The 18088-nt window shown below is 35.8% G+C and overlaps 1 protein-coding gene across 1 annotated transcript; it reads left to right on the top strand.

The window, feature by feature from the left end:
* The first annotated feature begins 5989 nt into the window (after positions 1-5989).
* LOC104889088 (ankyrin repeat protein SKIP35) lies at positions 5990-17636 on the top strand. Its single transcript, XM_010674229.4, has 4 exons — positions 5990-6149; positions 6336-7488; positions 7880-8312; positions 16333-17636. Exons 2-4 carry the CDS (start codon positions 6860-6862, stop codon positions 17137-17139), a joined length of 1869 nt encoding a protein of 622 aa, XP_010672531.2. The 5' UTR covers positions 5990-6149; positions 6336-6859; the 3' UTR covers positions 17140-17636.
* Positions 17637-18088: the final 452 nt, after the last annotated feature.

Raw genomic sequence — 18088 nt, 5'->3', positions numbered from 1 at the left:
CTTTAGGCTCCCAGCATGTTTCGAAGGTTAACCCCTTAGCTGTCGGGTAATATGCGTTGTCTGACATTTGTTAACATTATTTATTTTCATTTTTTAGAAGAATATTAATTTTTAGTCCTTTTTAGTTGGCTTCGGGTACACCTCACCAGGTCCCACTTAGCCGGTGGACTTTCTTACTACAGGGATACACTTGACCACCAGACGAATGAGCTGGTACATAGGGTCTATTATCTCATAACTTATGTACATTAGACCTCTCTCACATGCCTAATACTTAACTTTCTTTATTATAAATGACTTAGCATCCGTATACTGAGGCAAGACTGGAGTTGTTACCTGCTATATGTCGAGTTGATCGACATGTATTGCAGATTGGCTCCACTTATTTGTTTCGAATTTGTGGAGTTTCATTATCCTGATTGAGTTATGCGCCAGTTTGGGTTCGAGCAAACTATTCAAGCACATATCTTCATGGCATATATCGTTGGTCGAAGAACAAGAATTATCCAATCAAACATCGCCCTTACATAGCGCAGTGAGGTGAACGCGAGAGACATGTTGTTCAGGGTACTCCATTAAGTGATCTGTTGTTCAGGGTACTCCATTAAGTGGTCTTACTCATGCCAGTGAGGAATATATGATATGGTATCGTCACATCACGAGGTTGCGCATGCCGGATCCATTGAGGCGACATCCTTTTATACATTATCAGCATGCATCTACAGATATAGAACTGGTACATGACATGACTTGTATTTATACTTTTATTTATTTTTAAAACTACATAATGTATATTTTTCTTTCTATGTAGGCACATACTTTATCTGATGTTGCTCATAGGTGCAGTATATAATGGAGGCTACTGAGTCATTGCCTCCAAATATAGGGCACCAGCTGTATTCGCAGACATTGCAGACCATTAGGGGGTTGTGTATTGACGTTATTGGCCGAGCTGGACTTGGCCACATCTTACATGGCGTGCCAACTTTAGCTTCCGATACATAGACTTCTATATCTTGTACGCCCACTGCCCATACATCTACCACGACACCTTTGCTTTCGCCTCCACTTTGTCAGAGGACCTACCGACGACGCTATGTAATCCTCCTTAAATTTATGCATTTTATAAATATATTTTACTGTATAACTATATAGTTAAGTACATTTTAATATTCAAACAATTTATTTATTTAAAGGTTGACTATTTGAAAATCAAAGGAATTATTTAATGATTTAAAGAAGTCAAACATTTTGTCTAGTCATACTTTGAAATATATTTGAAAAGCATAAAACACTTTTTGGGTTGTGAAAAAGATTTTAAAATTGGGTATGAGGAACCCAGCCACTCAAATCATCAATCATTAAATATTAGTTTAGATTTTCTGATGGGAATAATCCCACCTTTGAGAGATCCTCCCAAAACAATCCCACCTTTCATAAATTTGGGAATAATATCACCTTTGTGGGACATTTGTCAAAAACGGATCTTTTTACTGGTCACCGGTTCAAAAGGTGATGACCCACACTTTATGTTTTTTTTTTTTTAAAAAAAAACCCTCCCACCACCCCTCTCCCACCCACTCACAGTAAACCCGCACCCACCCTCCCGCAAGCAAGCAGCTATCGCACACCCAAGTCTTCGTCCCCAGCTACCCCCTTCTTCCATGTCCTCATCTCCCCTCCCCCCGTCGCCCTTCCTCCTGAACGAATTTGTTTTTTGAATTTCCAGAGTAGGGAGAAAGAGGAAGAAAGGAGAAAGAGGAAGAAGAAGAAGGGGGAGGGGTCGTCGTGGAAGCGCGCGAGTCGGGAGGGGGGGTTTCGTCGGGAAAGCGCGGGGGGGGGGGGGGGTTGAGGGGTTACCAATAGGTAAGGGTCCATTTTGAGCAAACACAAATGGTGAAATTATTCACAAATTTATGAAAGTTGAGTCTATTTTAGGAGGATCGCTCAAAGGTGGGATTATTCCCATCAAAAAAACCTATAAGTTTTGGCTCAATCACCTTTTCCTAAGCCCAAAACGGGGAAACTATATAAACCCCCAAAACCCCAAAATTCCCACGCTTTTTTCTCTCACCTCCTTCTCCCTCATATTTTTCGACCCTCCCCTTCTTTCCCCTCTATCTCTCTGTTTTTTTTTTCTCTTCCTTTCTTTTCCTTTGGTTTTCCTCTTCCTTCGTGCGATCGGACCACTACCGCCAGCAGCAGCCTGTCGGCCTTCCTCTCCGGTCTTCCTTCCCTCCTCTTCTTTGCTGGTTATTTCTTCCTCCTCAAGTTTTATTTTAATTATGAATATAAGATTATATAATTTATGTAATGAAGTAATTAAATTTCAGATTTACTTATTATATTTAAATTAGAAATTTAATTATCAAAGCTTGAATTTTTAGGATTTTATGAGTTGAAAAATCATAGTAGTATATTATAGTTTATGAAATTAAGTATTTCTTACGATTTTAAGTATGTTTAAAAATTATTTTATTATATTATATGTTGCTGGAAATTTAAAAAGGATGTTGATGGAGTTTTTATGATTTGAATATAAGTTTTTTTAAGGGTTTTGAACAACTAGTAGTAATACTATACTAGAAGGTTTTACTAATTAAGTTTTAATGATGGAAAAGGTTTTTAAACAATATTAAGAAGGGTTTAAAGTATTTTATTATTGCTGAAAATTTATAAAGTATTGATTGTGGATCATATTGGTTATTTTAGGCGGAGAATTCTCTTTAGGAGACTTTTATGGTTGTGAAAGTGGCCTCTCGATTTGTCTACATAAGGTATGTACATACCTATGTGTTGATTGGATTAGTATCATGTCCTAAAGATGAGAATCATGTAGTATAATGTATAGAGAACTATTTTTAGTTCATATGTCATTTCTATTAAATTAGATTTGCATGTTTTATGCCGCTGTGCGAATCATATTGGTTATAATATTGATGTTATGTTTGTATGGAAGATTGATGCAAGCATATGGGATTTGAGAGCTTTATTTTATTAATTCACATGAGGTATTAATATTTATGTTTATATTGGATCATGATTGAATCATGTTATTCCCTTTGGATTATTTAATTACTTTATGAGGACTGACGATCTTATTTGATAAGTCCATTATTGCACCTATGAAAGGTTGGTTGGTTGTTGACTTGGTTTAGCGAATAAAGGAAGGTTATGGATTAAAATTTGGAATTAATCTTGGGATGTAAGTTGTTGATCACCTTATCTAATCCTAAGATAAAAAATGGAAGTTTATGATTGTTTGATGATTATATTATTTTTCCTCTTGTGAGTCATAACAAGTGAATAAATTATTATCATGTAAAGTGAAATATGGATAGCAATACCTTTAGACTTGTGCACGTTTGAAGTGTTGGACAAGTATGAGTTGGAGTACATGGTTGGTAGTCCATGACTTTTCTTAGGACCAGATTGATCATCGCGTCCTATTTTTATTTTAAAGGTTTCTCGATATCGTAGATCAAGGGAATACGGAGTCGCACTCGAATTTCATCGTCTAGATCGAAGACTGGTTTTGGTTTAGACAACTCGTTCCGTTGACTATTTCATCTAAATTAATTAATCTATTAGTTGTGAAGTTTAGTTCAATAAAAAAAGTCTGCTATGTTATTTTATCTATCCGTGCTTTTTATTTATTAGTATCATGTTAGGATTGTTTATTTATTTTTTATTATGTAGTACTCAGCTTTGTTGATTACGTGTTGTGTGTATGTGCTGATCATGGTTATGCTTATTGATCCTGTGATGGCCCATTTGGTGAGCAGTCTCTACGGATCAATAGTGCATCGTCCATAACAAGTTTGAAGATGATGCATCATGGGTTCAGGATTGGATAGCTTGTGTTGACTATATTTTTTTTGTTGACTTTATACTTTTCATCTTTATCTTTGACTTTTGTCGTCGTCTTTGACTTTTGTTGGTTTGACTTTTAGAGTTGGCTTTTTGGTTGACTAAGTTTTATTTCTAAAGTTCATTTATTATGTTTTCCGCTGCAAATTTTTGAATAAGCCGATACGTTATCATACGGGAGACAATGTTTTGATTACTCTCTAAGTTTTATATTGAAAAGGTATTCTGGAAAATAGAGAATTGTCGGGGTGTTACACGTTCAACCACCACCCCGTCTTCTCTTGATGCCATTGCGGAGTCTGATGAGTCCACACCTAGTTCATCTAGACCTACACAAAAGAAGAATACGGGGCATAACTCTTTTATTTATTGTTTGTATAGTTAGTTAGTTAACACTATGTTAAACTATGTTTGTGATTGATAATACCATTATATGTCATTTTCTTAATCTTGCTTCATCACTAAGAAATTATTGGCTTAATCATTCGTTTAGATCAATTTTGTGATAGATGAACTTGGAGTTTGTGATTGATATTTGGATAAATTTGGATTTGGATGAACTTGTTGTTGGGTGATTGATATGTGGATAAATTTGGATTTGGATGAACTTGTTGTTGGTAATTGATATGTGGATAAACTTGGTGTTGTTGGATGAAATTGGTGATTAGATGATTTGGTGCCGAAATTGCAGGTTGTAGAGCTGATTTTGTGGTGCTTCTAGCATTTCGGCCAGTTATGGAAAAACAAAACTAGCTGGTGTAGCTGAGTATATAAACTGCTACTCCACATAGCAGTTTACAAATGCCCAAATCTAGGTAGCAGGAGATTTCCACAGGAAAACGCTACTCCGAGTGGCGGTTTAAGCTCATAAATCGCTGCTCATGATAGCGGTTCATTATAGTTAACCGCTACTTAGAGTAGCCGTTAATTTCAAAGTGAACCGCTATTTTGAGTAATAGTTTACTTTGGTGAAACAAAAAAAAGAATTTTCTAACCAAGGATGTCTTGGCCTAGTGGTTAAGATTGAGGTGCTGTGAACGATAGGTCACAGGTTCGAATCCCCCTCCCCTTCTTTGTACTTTGTACTGCCTTCGTGGCTCATATGGATCAAAAAAAAAAAAAAAAAAATTTTCTTACGTGCTGTTATACATAAACGATACCCATGAAATTGATTTGAACGTTGACGCATATGAAGAAGTAATACTCTTTTTAATATTATTTATGAAAAAATTTCAATATTTTGTTCTTGTAAATCGGTAATTTGATTGGATTCATTATCATTTCAGTCCTCACTATGGGGGTAACCGATGGGATGGTGGCCCAACGAAAGAAGGGAACAAGTGAGAATAGACAGGGGTAAAAGTGGAAAAATCAATCATTCTGCTGAAAGGTGGAGCCCACGAAAGAGCATCCCTACCTAAAGCTTCCAAGTGGTGAGGCCCTTTGGCTGGAGCTTTTGGGTGACTCTTTTTCATGAGTCATACAGATTCTTTTTCATTTTTTTCTTAGAAAATCCTTTTCTTTTCACCAAACTACGTCATCTAATTATTACCAATGTTTTTTAACTATTAATTCCTCCATGATGTACTCCTAAAAAAAATTCAATATATCCGCAACTTTAAACGTTAATATCTAAATAAAAATTAAAGTAAGAAGAAATCCTAAAATATATGTATTTCGGGATAACAATTCGATAATATTATATATGATTATAGAAATATTCGGAATTAATATTATTACTTCCGTTTCACTATACTTGATGTTGGACAGGTTCTCTGTTATTATTATTCCTTCCTCTGTTTTTTTAGATGTTATGCTTTTTACTATTTAGGAAGTTTTTAAATTAGATGTTACACTTTTATTTTGGATAATAATTTCTCTATCTTTTTCCTATCACATGTTTACATGAGACCTTTTTGTTTTTCATTCTCTCTATCTATTCTCTCCAAAAATTACGAATCCGTGATTTAAAAGGTGTAACATCTAAAAAAAAATATTATTAAATTAATTAGAAAATCATTTTGGAATCTGACTTCACTCACAGTTCGTCTGCAAATGCAAACAAAGAATCAATAATTAAACAATTCTCACCCAAATATAATCAAACAAGAGGCGCAAAAATAAGTGATCCGAACATAAAAAATAAAAAAAATCCCCTTAATTATTTTACCTTTTTTTTGGAAGAATAAAAAGGAGGATCGCCCATTTTAGTGTGTTTTTGGGAGGTTTTCTGAGCCAACCTCTCTCTCTCTCCTCTTCTTTGCCAAGCAAATTTTCAGGTTTGCAACAACAAACCCATTTTTTTTTCTTTTTGATAAATATACAAATTTCATGCATTTTTATTTAAATTTCTCTACTTGATTCTGGGTAAACTGCTTTAATTGGCTGATTATTTGCAATTGATTTCTCAAAATTTATCTTTTATATATTTTTTTCTGATGAGATTGTTATTCTGGGTTTTTTAGGGTGTTGCTGGATCTTTGAGAATTTTTGTATAGACCCAGAAAATTGAAGTGATGGTTTAGGGTTTATTCTTATGATACTGTTGAGTTGAGATCCTTTTGGTTCTATTAATTCTGGGTTTATTCTGAGAATTTGTGGGTTTTGATTGTTTTCATGGTGTGATTCTGCTGCTGTCCAAGTTATTCTGATAATCTCAAGTGGAAGTTGTGCTGAAGATTTGCATCATTTTATATGATTACTTCAATCTAAGGGATCTTTAATTGGGATGAATTAGTTCTTAGCATCTGTTTTTGATCTTGGTTGTTTGGTGTTTTGGCTAGTTTTCGCCGTGGCGGTCGCAATAGTGTGTTTAAGTTAAAGTGGAAGGAGAAGTTGAGAAAATTGAGTTTCTTTTAACAAAGTATTGGTATTAACAATTTGGGTACTTTTTGTTATTGTTGAGTGGTTTGTTTTAGTTTTGAAATGTTATGTTCTGTTTGATTGTTAACTACTGACTGGTAGAAGAGGTTGGCTTTACCTGGGAAAGATGGAAAATGACGTGGGAAGGGAACGGTTGAGGTTAAAGGTTGAAAATAAAGATGAAGAACAGATACCTTGTGAGATGGAAATTGATTACAGTGGTACTGGGAGTCCCAAGTTTGAAATTGAAAGCAAATTCACGGAGCTAGGCGAGGGAAGTAATGTCGTGTTTGCGAGAGAAGGACCGTTATATATTGAGGACTCGGGGATATCCAAGGTTGGGTGTTGTGGTGCTAAGAAGCAGAAACTGAAGGTGGTGACAATGAGTTCTCAGGTGGGGAAGAAAGGAAATGCGGGAAATGAGAAGAAACTGAGTAGACAAGATAGGATGGAGCTGGGAAAAGTGTTTCAAAGTGCTGTGAGCTCTCATGATTGGGACCTGGCTGAAGGTTGGATACTGACTGCTGATTTACTAACTCTTAATGATTTCCTTTGCATCTCATTGGATTCAATCTGGTTCCTTACTACACATGAGGAGTTACATGGAATATCAGGACTAATAAAGAAGATAATAGCTAGCGGAGCCTATGATTTTACTAGAGCAGCTCTTCGGACTTCATTTCTTGCATCTTGTGTCTCTGCGTGTCAGAGTCGAACAATGGACCTAGCAGATACAGTGACTGTGATGGCACAAAGGTACCTGTACTTTATTGCTCATAGTTGTAGACATTACATGTTCATTTACATTATTTGGTGAAAAGTAAAGGAGGTCATCTTGGTGTCTGTTTCTTTCAAGTGTAGAACCTCTTTGCTTAGTTTTGTTGTGCATCTCTTGGAACATCTATCCACCCGCATTATAGAGGTTCACTATTGTAGCCTTGAAACATGAATTTTCAATATCTAAGTGATTACTGTAGTGTGCACTCTCTTCTACCCTTAATACGGTATCGAGGGGTCTTCTGTAACTGTGTACGTACAAATGTACAATGATGGCATGTCAAATGCCACATTAGGATATGGTTTATCTTATAGCTTAACCTCTGCATTCAGCTAATTTATGGTAATCTGTCCTATACACTTCGGTTAGGTTGCACGAGCGACTTCAGGAGTGCAATGGCGATGATGTCTTGAAGGCGGAGGCCGGTGCTAAGGTCCAAAAGTTCACTGAATGGGCTTTGAAATGTATTGGTTTTCATTCTCGATGTCATGATAGTAAGGAGAAAAAGCATCGTGACTCTGCTGCTGAGATCCAGCTTCAGTTGTCTGCCTTCAAGACATTTCTTGATCTTGCTGGGAACAATCTTACTGGGAAGGACTTTACTGAGGCCTTCGATGCTGCGTGCTTCCCTCTTACTCTTTTTAGTAGTTCATTTGATCCTGGATGGTCTTGTGGAGCATCAGCTACTGCTATCCAAGGGCTCCTTGGTATGCTAGTTGAGGGTGGTGCTGACAATGTAAACCAGTGTTTTCTTGAAGCCTCACGTTTTGGCAGCACTGAGTTGGTGCGCATTTTGTTGCAGGTATTGTTTTTTGCCTCGTGTTTACTGTGCTTTATCTCCTATTTCTATCACTTAGCTGAACTTGTGAACCATCTGGTCAAGGGATCTCATCTGTGTATATTAGCTTCCGTGGATGAGCTGAATACAAATCAGAAGTTGGACAAAGAATGAACTCAAACATTAAGTCGTCAAACTACTGCCTTGAATTAGTATCTTGTGTTGAATCTGACTGCTGTTCTCAAAGATACCTAGGGCATTTATACGAGCCTTTTTTGGTTTCAGTGCTTCCTTGAAGCATGATGTTCCCTATATAATTGACATCTTCCAAAACAGTTAAATTTCTTGCTTTGGGGGGGGGGGGTTGGGTTTGGTTGGTAGGTAAGTTGAACTTCCATTGTTCATTAAGTACACTATTAAACTTTTTCTCCTGTTGGAAATTGTTTATAGATATCTATTGTGGGGTTAATGTATTTTTTTTGGTACACCTGGACTTGGATTCTCGCCTTGGACATGAATATGTATGCGAATCTTGGCCACTGCTATGCATTTAGTCGAAAAGGAAGTATCAAATGTCCATAACCATGTTGGGTTGTCAAATATCTAACAGACATTCTTGTTCCCTTTTCAAACTGGTGTTTTGCATTTTTCCTTAAATTTTAGATGGTTAAAGTCCATAACTTTCAATTTGATACTGTTAGTGAGTGATCCTACCTATGTTGACAAACCAAGGAATGAATTTTATGTTAGCTGTGCACTAGTGCCTTGGATATTAACATATCGTTTTGCAGTTTGATAAGCATTGGGAGCGTGATTTAAAGTGCAGCTAATAGTAATGTACCTGCCGCGTTTCTAACGAAGTTGGCAATCTTTAGCTCCCTCAGTTTAAGTCCTTAATGTTTTGCCTCTGATAATTGGATCACTGTCACTGCCTTCCTGCCATCTATTACCTATATGCATTTTCACTTCAGTCTGTGCACTCTGTCATCTCCTATCTCCAGCGAGGTGGGCATGCTGAAACTGGGCCACTGCTACCCCTCAGTTACTTCTTGTTCTTGTCCATCACGTGTGCACTTGCTGTTGTGTTCGTATCTCCAGTTCTCCAGCTCTTACTCCCACCATTGGCCCTTTCCCTTCTGGATCCAATTCACAATTGTCCTCTTCTTTTGTAGAACCAGTTGATCTTCACAGCATTACAAGATACCTCCTTGCATCATTTAATTGCTCATGCAGATTTCACCATAGTTTGACATGGCCAGCTCTGACAGCTGACTCTCTTTCATGGATGAAATTCTTTTCTTTATGTTTACCGTAAAGAAACAAATTATATCAAATAACTTCTTCGTAGATATTTGTTTGCTGAGAAAATCAGTGTGGTCCATATTCCATAGCTTTTCAAGGGATTCTTCCTTTTCAGGCTGGATTCAGGCCTCTTTATTAGATTTGAAACTTGATTTCTGATATCTTTGGGCAACATATCCATAGGAGGTCCTGGTGACATGGTTGTGAATCCTGCAACTAATTCTCAATGATGAGCTCCACACACTTCTTAGCTGAGTTGCTAGTTACTATAGGCACTAGGCTTTGCTAGAAGGGATGGTGGTTTGTGAGTAGTAAGTCGGCAAATGTGGTATAAAGGCAGAGACAAGGTTATGGATGGGAATTGCGATTGAAAGCTAATTGACCATTTTGTCACTAATGAAACGAGAAGGGGACAGAGTTGGTAAGGGTGTTTCAGTAAATTTCTTTTATAGTGCCAATCTTTCTCTATCACAAATCAGACAAGGGTATTGTCATGTATTTCCAATGATCAATTGCACGCTTTAATCCCTTAACTCCAACTTTTTACATACCAAACGCCAGCCAGAAGGAATGGTGATTAATGAGAAGCAAGGCTTCAGTAGGCTGATATGATATGAAAGATAATAGTGCAGAGATAAAGGAGTTTGGTTAAGTGCAGAAAATTATTTGGCACTAGGCTGAGCTAGAAGGATTAGGGATTAACGAGGAGCAGGGCTTGAGTAGGCAGATATAGTTTGGATGAGATTAGAGCAGATATGAGAGAGCGTGGTTGAAAAGGGCATGATATCTAATTATATACGTCCTCCCTTTCATAATTCTTGCAGTACTTGTATATTGTAAGGTCAAGCTTTATAAACTTTGACCACAAATTCTCGTCACTATATAGGACAAATAGTTACGTGAGATCTTATTTGATTCATCGTAATGTGTACATCTAAATCAATTTTTTCATGTTTTTTTACTAATACATAATTGAAAATATTGATGGTCAAAGTAGTGCATTGGGGGCCGCAAACTAGCAAGTGTTGCTAGAATTATGGAACAAAGGAAGTATGTATAAAACCTAATTTATTCGCCTTTGTATTGATACTTTGTTTCTCTTTCAAATGGCAAGTGTCTTTAGATTTTTAAGGAATTTAAGTATAGTATATATAGAATATATTTGATACTATCATGTACTCCCTTTGTCCCATAATATAGTGCTCACATGTCTTTTTGGGTGTCCCAAAATGTAATGTCTATTTTCTTTTTTATCAATTTATATCAACCAAATTATCCTTCATTTCTACACAAACTTTTCGAAATACCCCGACCTTTCCTTCAAAATATGTACCCCTATTTATTGTTTAGTACTATTTCAAGGAATATTTATTGCTTTTCAATTTTATTTCAAATAAATAAGAAAATAAAAAAGTAGTTCCAAGACAAAAGTACCAAAAAACCACATACTTAAATATATGTTGGGAAATCCTTCAACTCCTTCCATTTTCCTCAATTTCCGTGAAAAATGAGAAGTGAGCATTATTATAGGACGGAAGGGAGTATATAACATTCCATAATTTTATATGTAATAGATAAGAGTTTTTATATAATATATAAAGTAATTGAAATTACTAATCGTATTTAGCCTTTTGAATTATTCCTATCAACTCGCGACAATTTGTTTTATTATTTAATGACTTCTTTAATCATTCTGTTGGAGAATTTTTTTTAATTCAAAGTTTTCGACGAAGAAAATTTTCATATAATTATGGTTCTTTTCCGATTATTGAATCTTTGTGATAGCAATGAGTTTCAGTTGGACATATATTTTAAGATATCCTCCATCCAACTTTTGGTTGAGTGGATAGGTTGCCATCGTTAGGGTGGGGGTATCATGTATTACAATCACCTGAAGCTGGGCATATGGGAACTGTACCCTAAATGTATAACTCTATGATCGTTAAATGATTTTCATTTTATTTCTTTGGCTGGTGATAATATCACAATTCACAACCTTTGTGATTGTAGATTCCTCTTCTTTGTGTGTTCCTATAAAGTTCAAAAACTTCATTAGTTTTTAGGCTCTCTAGAAATATGGAAATCTTCTGCTCTTCAATGGATCCACAGTTATTTAAAAGATAGAAATGATCATACTCATGGCTGTAAACTTAGATAGAGAACTAGTTGATGTGCCAAGCAACATGTACATGAATTAATTTGGATCTGAATCCATATGAGGACATATCCATTGTTGGACAGAAGCACTCAAGTCAAGATTCTTGAATGAATTTTTACCAGTTAGTGGCCTGACTCCTGACTTCTGGAGGTCAGAGTGACTGAAATTTGTTTGTCTAAGTGCTTTGTTTAATTGGTGCTTAAATTCAGGACTGCAACGCAACAGTCACTGAACCATGTTGTCTACAATTTAATCACATATCCAATCATTTGATTAGGGAAGAAGAGGTATACAGACATGTGAAATGAGGGCTGGCAGGGACAAGTGGAGAAGGTGGAAGCTTTGTGATTTGGTGTATAGAAGTGAGAAGATTTTCAATAGGAGAAGGACAAGAAGGATTTTTTTGCATATTTTTTGAACTAAGTGTGCATATTTCTTGAATTAGATGTGCAACTATTTTTCATGTGCATTTTTTCTGAACTGAATAGGCATCTTATTTTTCAATACCATATATTTGTAGTTTCGAAATTGGAATATGCACATTTAATACAAAAAATATGCACATCAATCCTTCTCACCCTTCTCATTGGATATGAACACTCTCCCCCCCCCCCCCCCTCCTCTCTCCATATATATATATACTAGAATTTTTTGCACGCGATGCGTGCTTGATTTTTTTTCGAAACAATGCTCAATTTTCTTTGGCATAAGAGTCAAAATTTGAACATTAGACATACGAAGTATAACAGTTTTTAGTTGCAAAATTTGATTGGTTTAGTTTCTGTCACTTAAGCCTCTCACCATTCTTTTTGTTTTTACTTTTCAAAGTTAAATTCTATGAACAAAATAGAAATTTTATTGAATTTATTTATGATTTCTAATATTATAATTTTTTAATTGATTTCTGAATTAAGTACAGTACTTCATAAATTGTAAAGAAAGTGGACATTTTGATTCCAAGTCAATTTTTTCATATGTTGTAGTTTATAAGTGAATTTTTAAGTTTTTGTAAAGTTTTATCATTTTAATGATTTGCATAATGTAAATTATGCAATTTTATGATTTTAGTTGACTTCTGAGTGATTGTTATAATTATATTTTTCGTATTTTTGTTTGAAGCCCCCTTTGATTTGTAAGTGAATTTGAAATTTAGAATGGGAAGGGGGTAACATAGTCTCCTCATTCAGGGACAGCATAGCTCCCCCCTTCCCTTATATAATAGAAATATGTTGTACTTTAATTATTGAATGATATTTTACATAAACCTTTTTACTTTGATAATTAATCGCTATTATATAATAGAAAAAGATAGGTCCAAATATATGTAAAAGTTTCATTATATATAGGACACACTATAAAAAAGTAAATAATTTTTTTTTTCTTGTCTAACTTCTAAATTATGATTTCACTACAAATACACCTCTATTTTTTATCATGACCCACCATTAATTGTGAATGGTTCTTGAGAATAGTGATTTGTAAGTAAATTTTTGTAAATGTTTTTGTATGTATTAACGTTCTAGGTTATTAGTTTTAGTTTGTATGTTAATTTTAAGTTTTAACAAAGTTTCCTGATTATTTGAGTGATTTGCGTGATTTTTATAACGTGATTTTCTCAATTGTATGAGTGATTTGTAAAGTTTCTTCTTTTAAGTGATTTGTGGGTGAGTGTTGTAAATTAATTTTCGGTAATTTTCCTTTGAGTGTCGATTTTGATTCGACATTCCTTTTGTAATTTAAAAAGGGAAGGGGGGCAAAATAGACATTTCAAAAGAAGACACCATTGCTCCCCCTTCCCTTATATATATATATATATATATATATATATATATATAATTGCCTATGATTCAATTAGATAGATTACTAAAGGAATGCAAACGTGTGGAACATACAGTGATGGCTGACGGGGACAAGGAGTGAAGGAGCATATATACACACACAAATAGGGTTGGGTTTGGGTAGGAACTCTACTTATATAAAAATGTGAAAACACTAGTTAGTAATCTTTTTAGCCAACAAGTAATCCATTATTGGCTAAAATGTAATCATATTTTTCTTTGCGGGGGCTTTCTTCCTGAAGATTAATTTTTGAGGAAAAAGGATTACCATGTTATCTACAATTTACTCACTATTATCACGTTCTTATATAAGAAGCGTTGTCACCTAAACTTGATTTTATATATATATATATATATATATATTTGAGTTCATATGAGAATGCATACTTACAGGAGAAATAAGAATGAATTTTACGTGATATAACTCTTATTAGTAAGTGATGTAACTCTAATGAAAAAGTGATGTAATTCCAAAAAATGAAAAATTAGATTTTTTTTTTTAGGAAGGGTATAACTCTAATGAACAAGTGTTGTAACTCTAATCCAATCGTGTGGTTGAGATTCATTCTCTTTCTCATATAAGGAGCATTCTCATGTGATCTTACCCCTATATATATATATATATATATATATAATATATATAATATTACTATATATATATATATATATATATATATATATTTACTTCATCCGTTCTTCAAAGGATGCAACATTTGTATAGTCACCACTATTCATCTACCAACTTTATCCCGTATTCACTCATAAATGTATAAGCAAAAGTATAGTAAAGTGGGATCTTACTTGATTTATCTCAATGTATGATTTCATAATATCAACTTTTTCTTATAATTTTTACTTTATATATATATATATATATATATATATATATATATTATATATATATATATATTTCGGAATGCCTTCCAAAGTCTTCCTCTCTTAACTTTAATGGATTGGAGACTTTGGGGTGGATTAGAAGAGTAACAATTTTGGTCATGTAAGTTATGATTGGGCTTCATATATGTGAATGTGTTGGCTAGGAAGCCTAGGATGGACTGCCTCTGGATGACTTGGTCGTCTGGGGTAATCTTTTGAGCATGTTTTGGGGTTTGATGTCAATGGGCTGCTAAGCAAGTTTTAGTCTCATAAAAAGCCATTTATTTTTAGTCCCCACACATAAGAGCCTGGCTACAGTGACTTACTGGAATGAAATTTTGTGGAAGGTAGGGATGAAAATTGAGAAGCATAAGGCAAGAAAGAAATATGGTAGGAGGGACTTGATCATACATTCCCCATGCCTGGTTCAGGAAGAAAAGAGAAATTTAATAAAGCTCTGTATTCTTTGAGTTTTTGTGTGCAGAAGTTTATCTTCATGTAAATTTTTTCCACTTTCAAGGATGAAAGTTAGGTGAGTTTGCGTGAATCTGTGAGAATGCCATCTCCGTTCCCATTGTTATTCAATTTCCCTCTTTATAAATTGCTCAGATGCGGAAAATGATGTGAAAATGCTTCCCCTCCCTCTGGCGTCTTTCTCTTTGTCAACGAAAATGAGTATACTAGCTTTGCTGGGAAAAGCCTTTTATTATGTCAAACCATTTTGTAGGATTCCAGTTATATGCCAGCGCTACATAATCTGGTTTGGTTTAATAAAGCTGAATTTTACAAGTTTCACTATCAACGATGACTTGTGTGTTTTGTAATCTCCTTCTGAGGCTAGTATGCATAATTGATTGCTATGGAGTGGTGTTTGTTTCATCGTGGTATTGTTTCTGGGAGTGAAAATCATAAACGATTGTGCTTGATGGTTTAGGACCTTCAGGTTAGTAGTTTTTTGAGGTTAGGGTCTTCTGTTGAGAAGGCTGTGGTGGATGGCTACATCACAACCACAGTATTTAAGGCTCTTTTATTTCTGCTATATACTTTGTTCTGTGGACTATCACTGGTACGTAGAGCCTGTGTTGCCTGCAGGTTGAAAGGATCTGGGGATCGCTAGGGTGTTTGAAAGCTTGATTATTTCAGTTGATGCATCAGCTAGTTTGTGGCTGTCTTTTGACAGTGAATGCGTATCATATGGTGAATTAGGAGATTTCAATTTCATTAAGACCCGGCGATGAATGTAGCTCATATTTGGTTTTGACATAAATGCAGAATACCCAGAAGTTTTACCTTTTGATTACAATGAAGAGCATAGAATTTCTCAAAAAGAATCAATTTCTGGATTTATTACTCTCTTTCTGAGATTTGAATGGTTGGGGGGGGGGGGGGTGTTGATGAAATAATGGTAACTTGTATGTTGCAATTATCTTAATGCAATGTGTGTATAATCAAAACAAATAAAATTTAATGTAGATAACAATCTCCAAGAAAGCACAATATCCTATGTGAACGTCCTACATATCTTGTCAAGACAGATATAGGTTGTGTTTGATTAAAGGTTCACAAAGATAATTTTGTCTATAGGCATGTAATACTCACTTTTCAGAGGGAAAGAAAATCCTTTCTTTGAAGTTTTAAGATACGGCTGTGGTCCTTGTTCTTGGTTTTCAAGTTTTAGCATAACGAGTAGTTGAACTCTTCTTATGATCCTGTTTCTGTGGTTACTTTCAGTCACAATTACACACTTTCCATTTAAGAATAACTTTCTAATGTAAGCATGAAATTATCAAATTGATCAAATAATTAGTATGTGTGACTCCATTTTACCGATCTTCCCTCTTGGTCTAATACATGGTTTATGTCCTTCCAGATTGCCCAGCGTAACAGTTTGGATGTGGATGTCGACCTGGCCTTGGGTTTCGCTTCTCACTATGGCAAGATCAACACAATGGAGTGTTTAGTGGAAGAAGGTAACGCGATGGCGTTTCTGGGACCTCTAATGAGAGCAGCTGAGAGAGGGTGTTTGCCCGTTGTCCAGTGGTTTGTGGAAAGAGGTTGCCAAGACATGGAATTATGTCTTGCCTTGACTGCTGCCACGTCAAGTAGCCAAGTTGAGGTTGCTGCTTACCTGCTGCCCCAAGTACCGCATCATGTCCTTACTGCCCTCAGCATCGAAATCCTGAAGGCTGCCGGAGAGAGAAGTGGTGGGTCCCTGGAGGGAGTTGCTTTTCTTCTCCGCTCAGACTTCTTAGGGGACCCAGTTGGCACGTATGCTGTTGCAGATAGCATTGCTCGGTCAGATGACAATTCAGTTGCTTCTGAGCTTCGTGCGTTTCTCCAGGAACATTGGTCAGAGGATGCTTTCACAGAGGGGTTGTTACAAGGCCAAGAACATTTTGTTAACATGTTTAGGATTTTAAATAGAGGAGAATCTCCTCTTTGTCTTAGGGATCTCCCTTCACCCTTGAGGGTGGCGATCGCCTACTTGCCAGTGTATAGAGAGTGTATGAAGGCAGGTGGGTGTTTGCTGTCTCAGAAGCTGAGAGGTCAACTAGTTGAAGCCGTAAGAAGGCTCGGAGGTGGGGTTCTTGGAGATTCAAGCCAATGCCAAGAGCTTTTGGCGGTTTTAGAGCACCATCTTCGACCATTTTTGCCCGGCTTGTATTCAACAACTTGAGCATAAACGCAATCAGCAACCAAAAATTTGCGGATTTTGGGTTGTTGCCTTTTTCTTTCCTCCTCCTCCTCCCCCCCCTTTTAACTTCATACCATAGGAAAATAATCACAGTTTAGCAAGGTTTTGAGGCTGTTGCTGCTGACCCTCATTAGCTTTTCTTGGTCTGTCAGCTGATAAAAATGATAATGGTTGGTGCATGTTGCATGTGCATGCTGAGATGTACAATGTAAGATAGAAGAAATCCCACATGTAGAGACTAGAGAGAGTTAGGACGGCTGCAAGTTGAGGGGGGTCGTGCCATGACTCTTTTATGTATATTTAGCTTATAATGAGGGTCCGCTCCATCTTATGCTGCATCTCTCTGTCTCTCTCTCTGTCTCTCTTCAACTTGCTTATAAGGCCAGGTGTGAGGTGCCTGAAGTTGTCACCTTGCTTTTTTCTTTTTTTAAATGAGCTTCAAAAGTGCTCTTTTCTAGTAGAGTATTATTGAACTTGCACATGCTCATGCCTCTATACTAATATTTTGCAAATCGCATAGAATATAATAATTTTGCAGATTATTGGAAAAAACTTGTGCTATATTGCTGTGGACCCAATCTTGTCTCACACATTATGAATTAAAGCTTATTGTTGTAGTTTTGAGTTTTCTTCACCAATTATCGTGACGGCTTTTTTGGTAAGTGATAAATAACAATAATGGATTGACAAGGGGAAAATAATAAAGAAAGGGAACTTAATTTTATGTTTGGTTGCTAAGTTGGTAACAAATTCCCATTTGAGATAAAAGATTGGATTAAGTAATATGAAAACCATCCCCTCTTTCTCCCCATCATAGCCACAAAGAGCCATGTTGGAATGTAATACTATAGAAATATGAATGGGATGATGAATTTGAAAGAGGTGAAAGCTGGGTCTTACCGGGACTCTCAGATGATGCTCATGCTCCAAT

The sequence above is a fragment of the Beta vulgaris genome, chromosome 3, assembly GCF_026745355.1.
Source record: "Beta vulgaris subsp. vulgaris cultivar EL10 chromosome 3, EL10.2, whole genome shotgun sequence".
Lineage (NCBI taxonomy): Eukaryota > Viridiplantae > Streptophyta > Magnoliopsida > Caryophyllales > Amaranthaceae > Beta > Beta vulgaris.
This window is presented reverse-complemented; position numbering and strand designations above follow the sequence as displayed.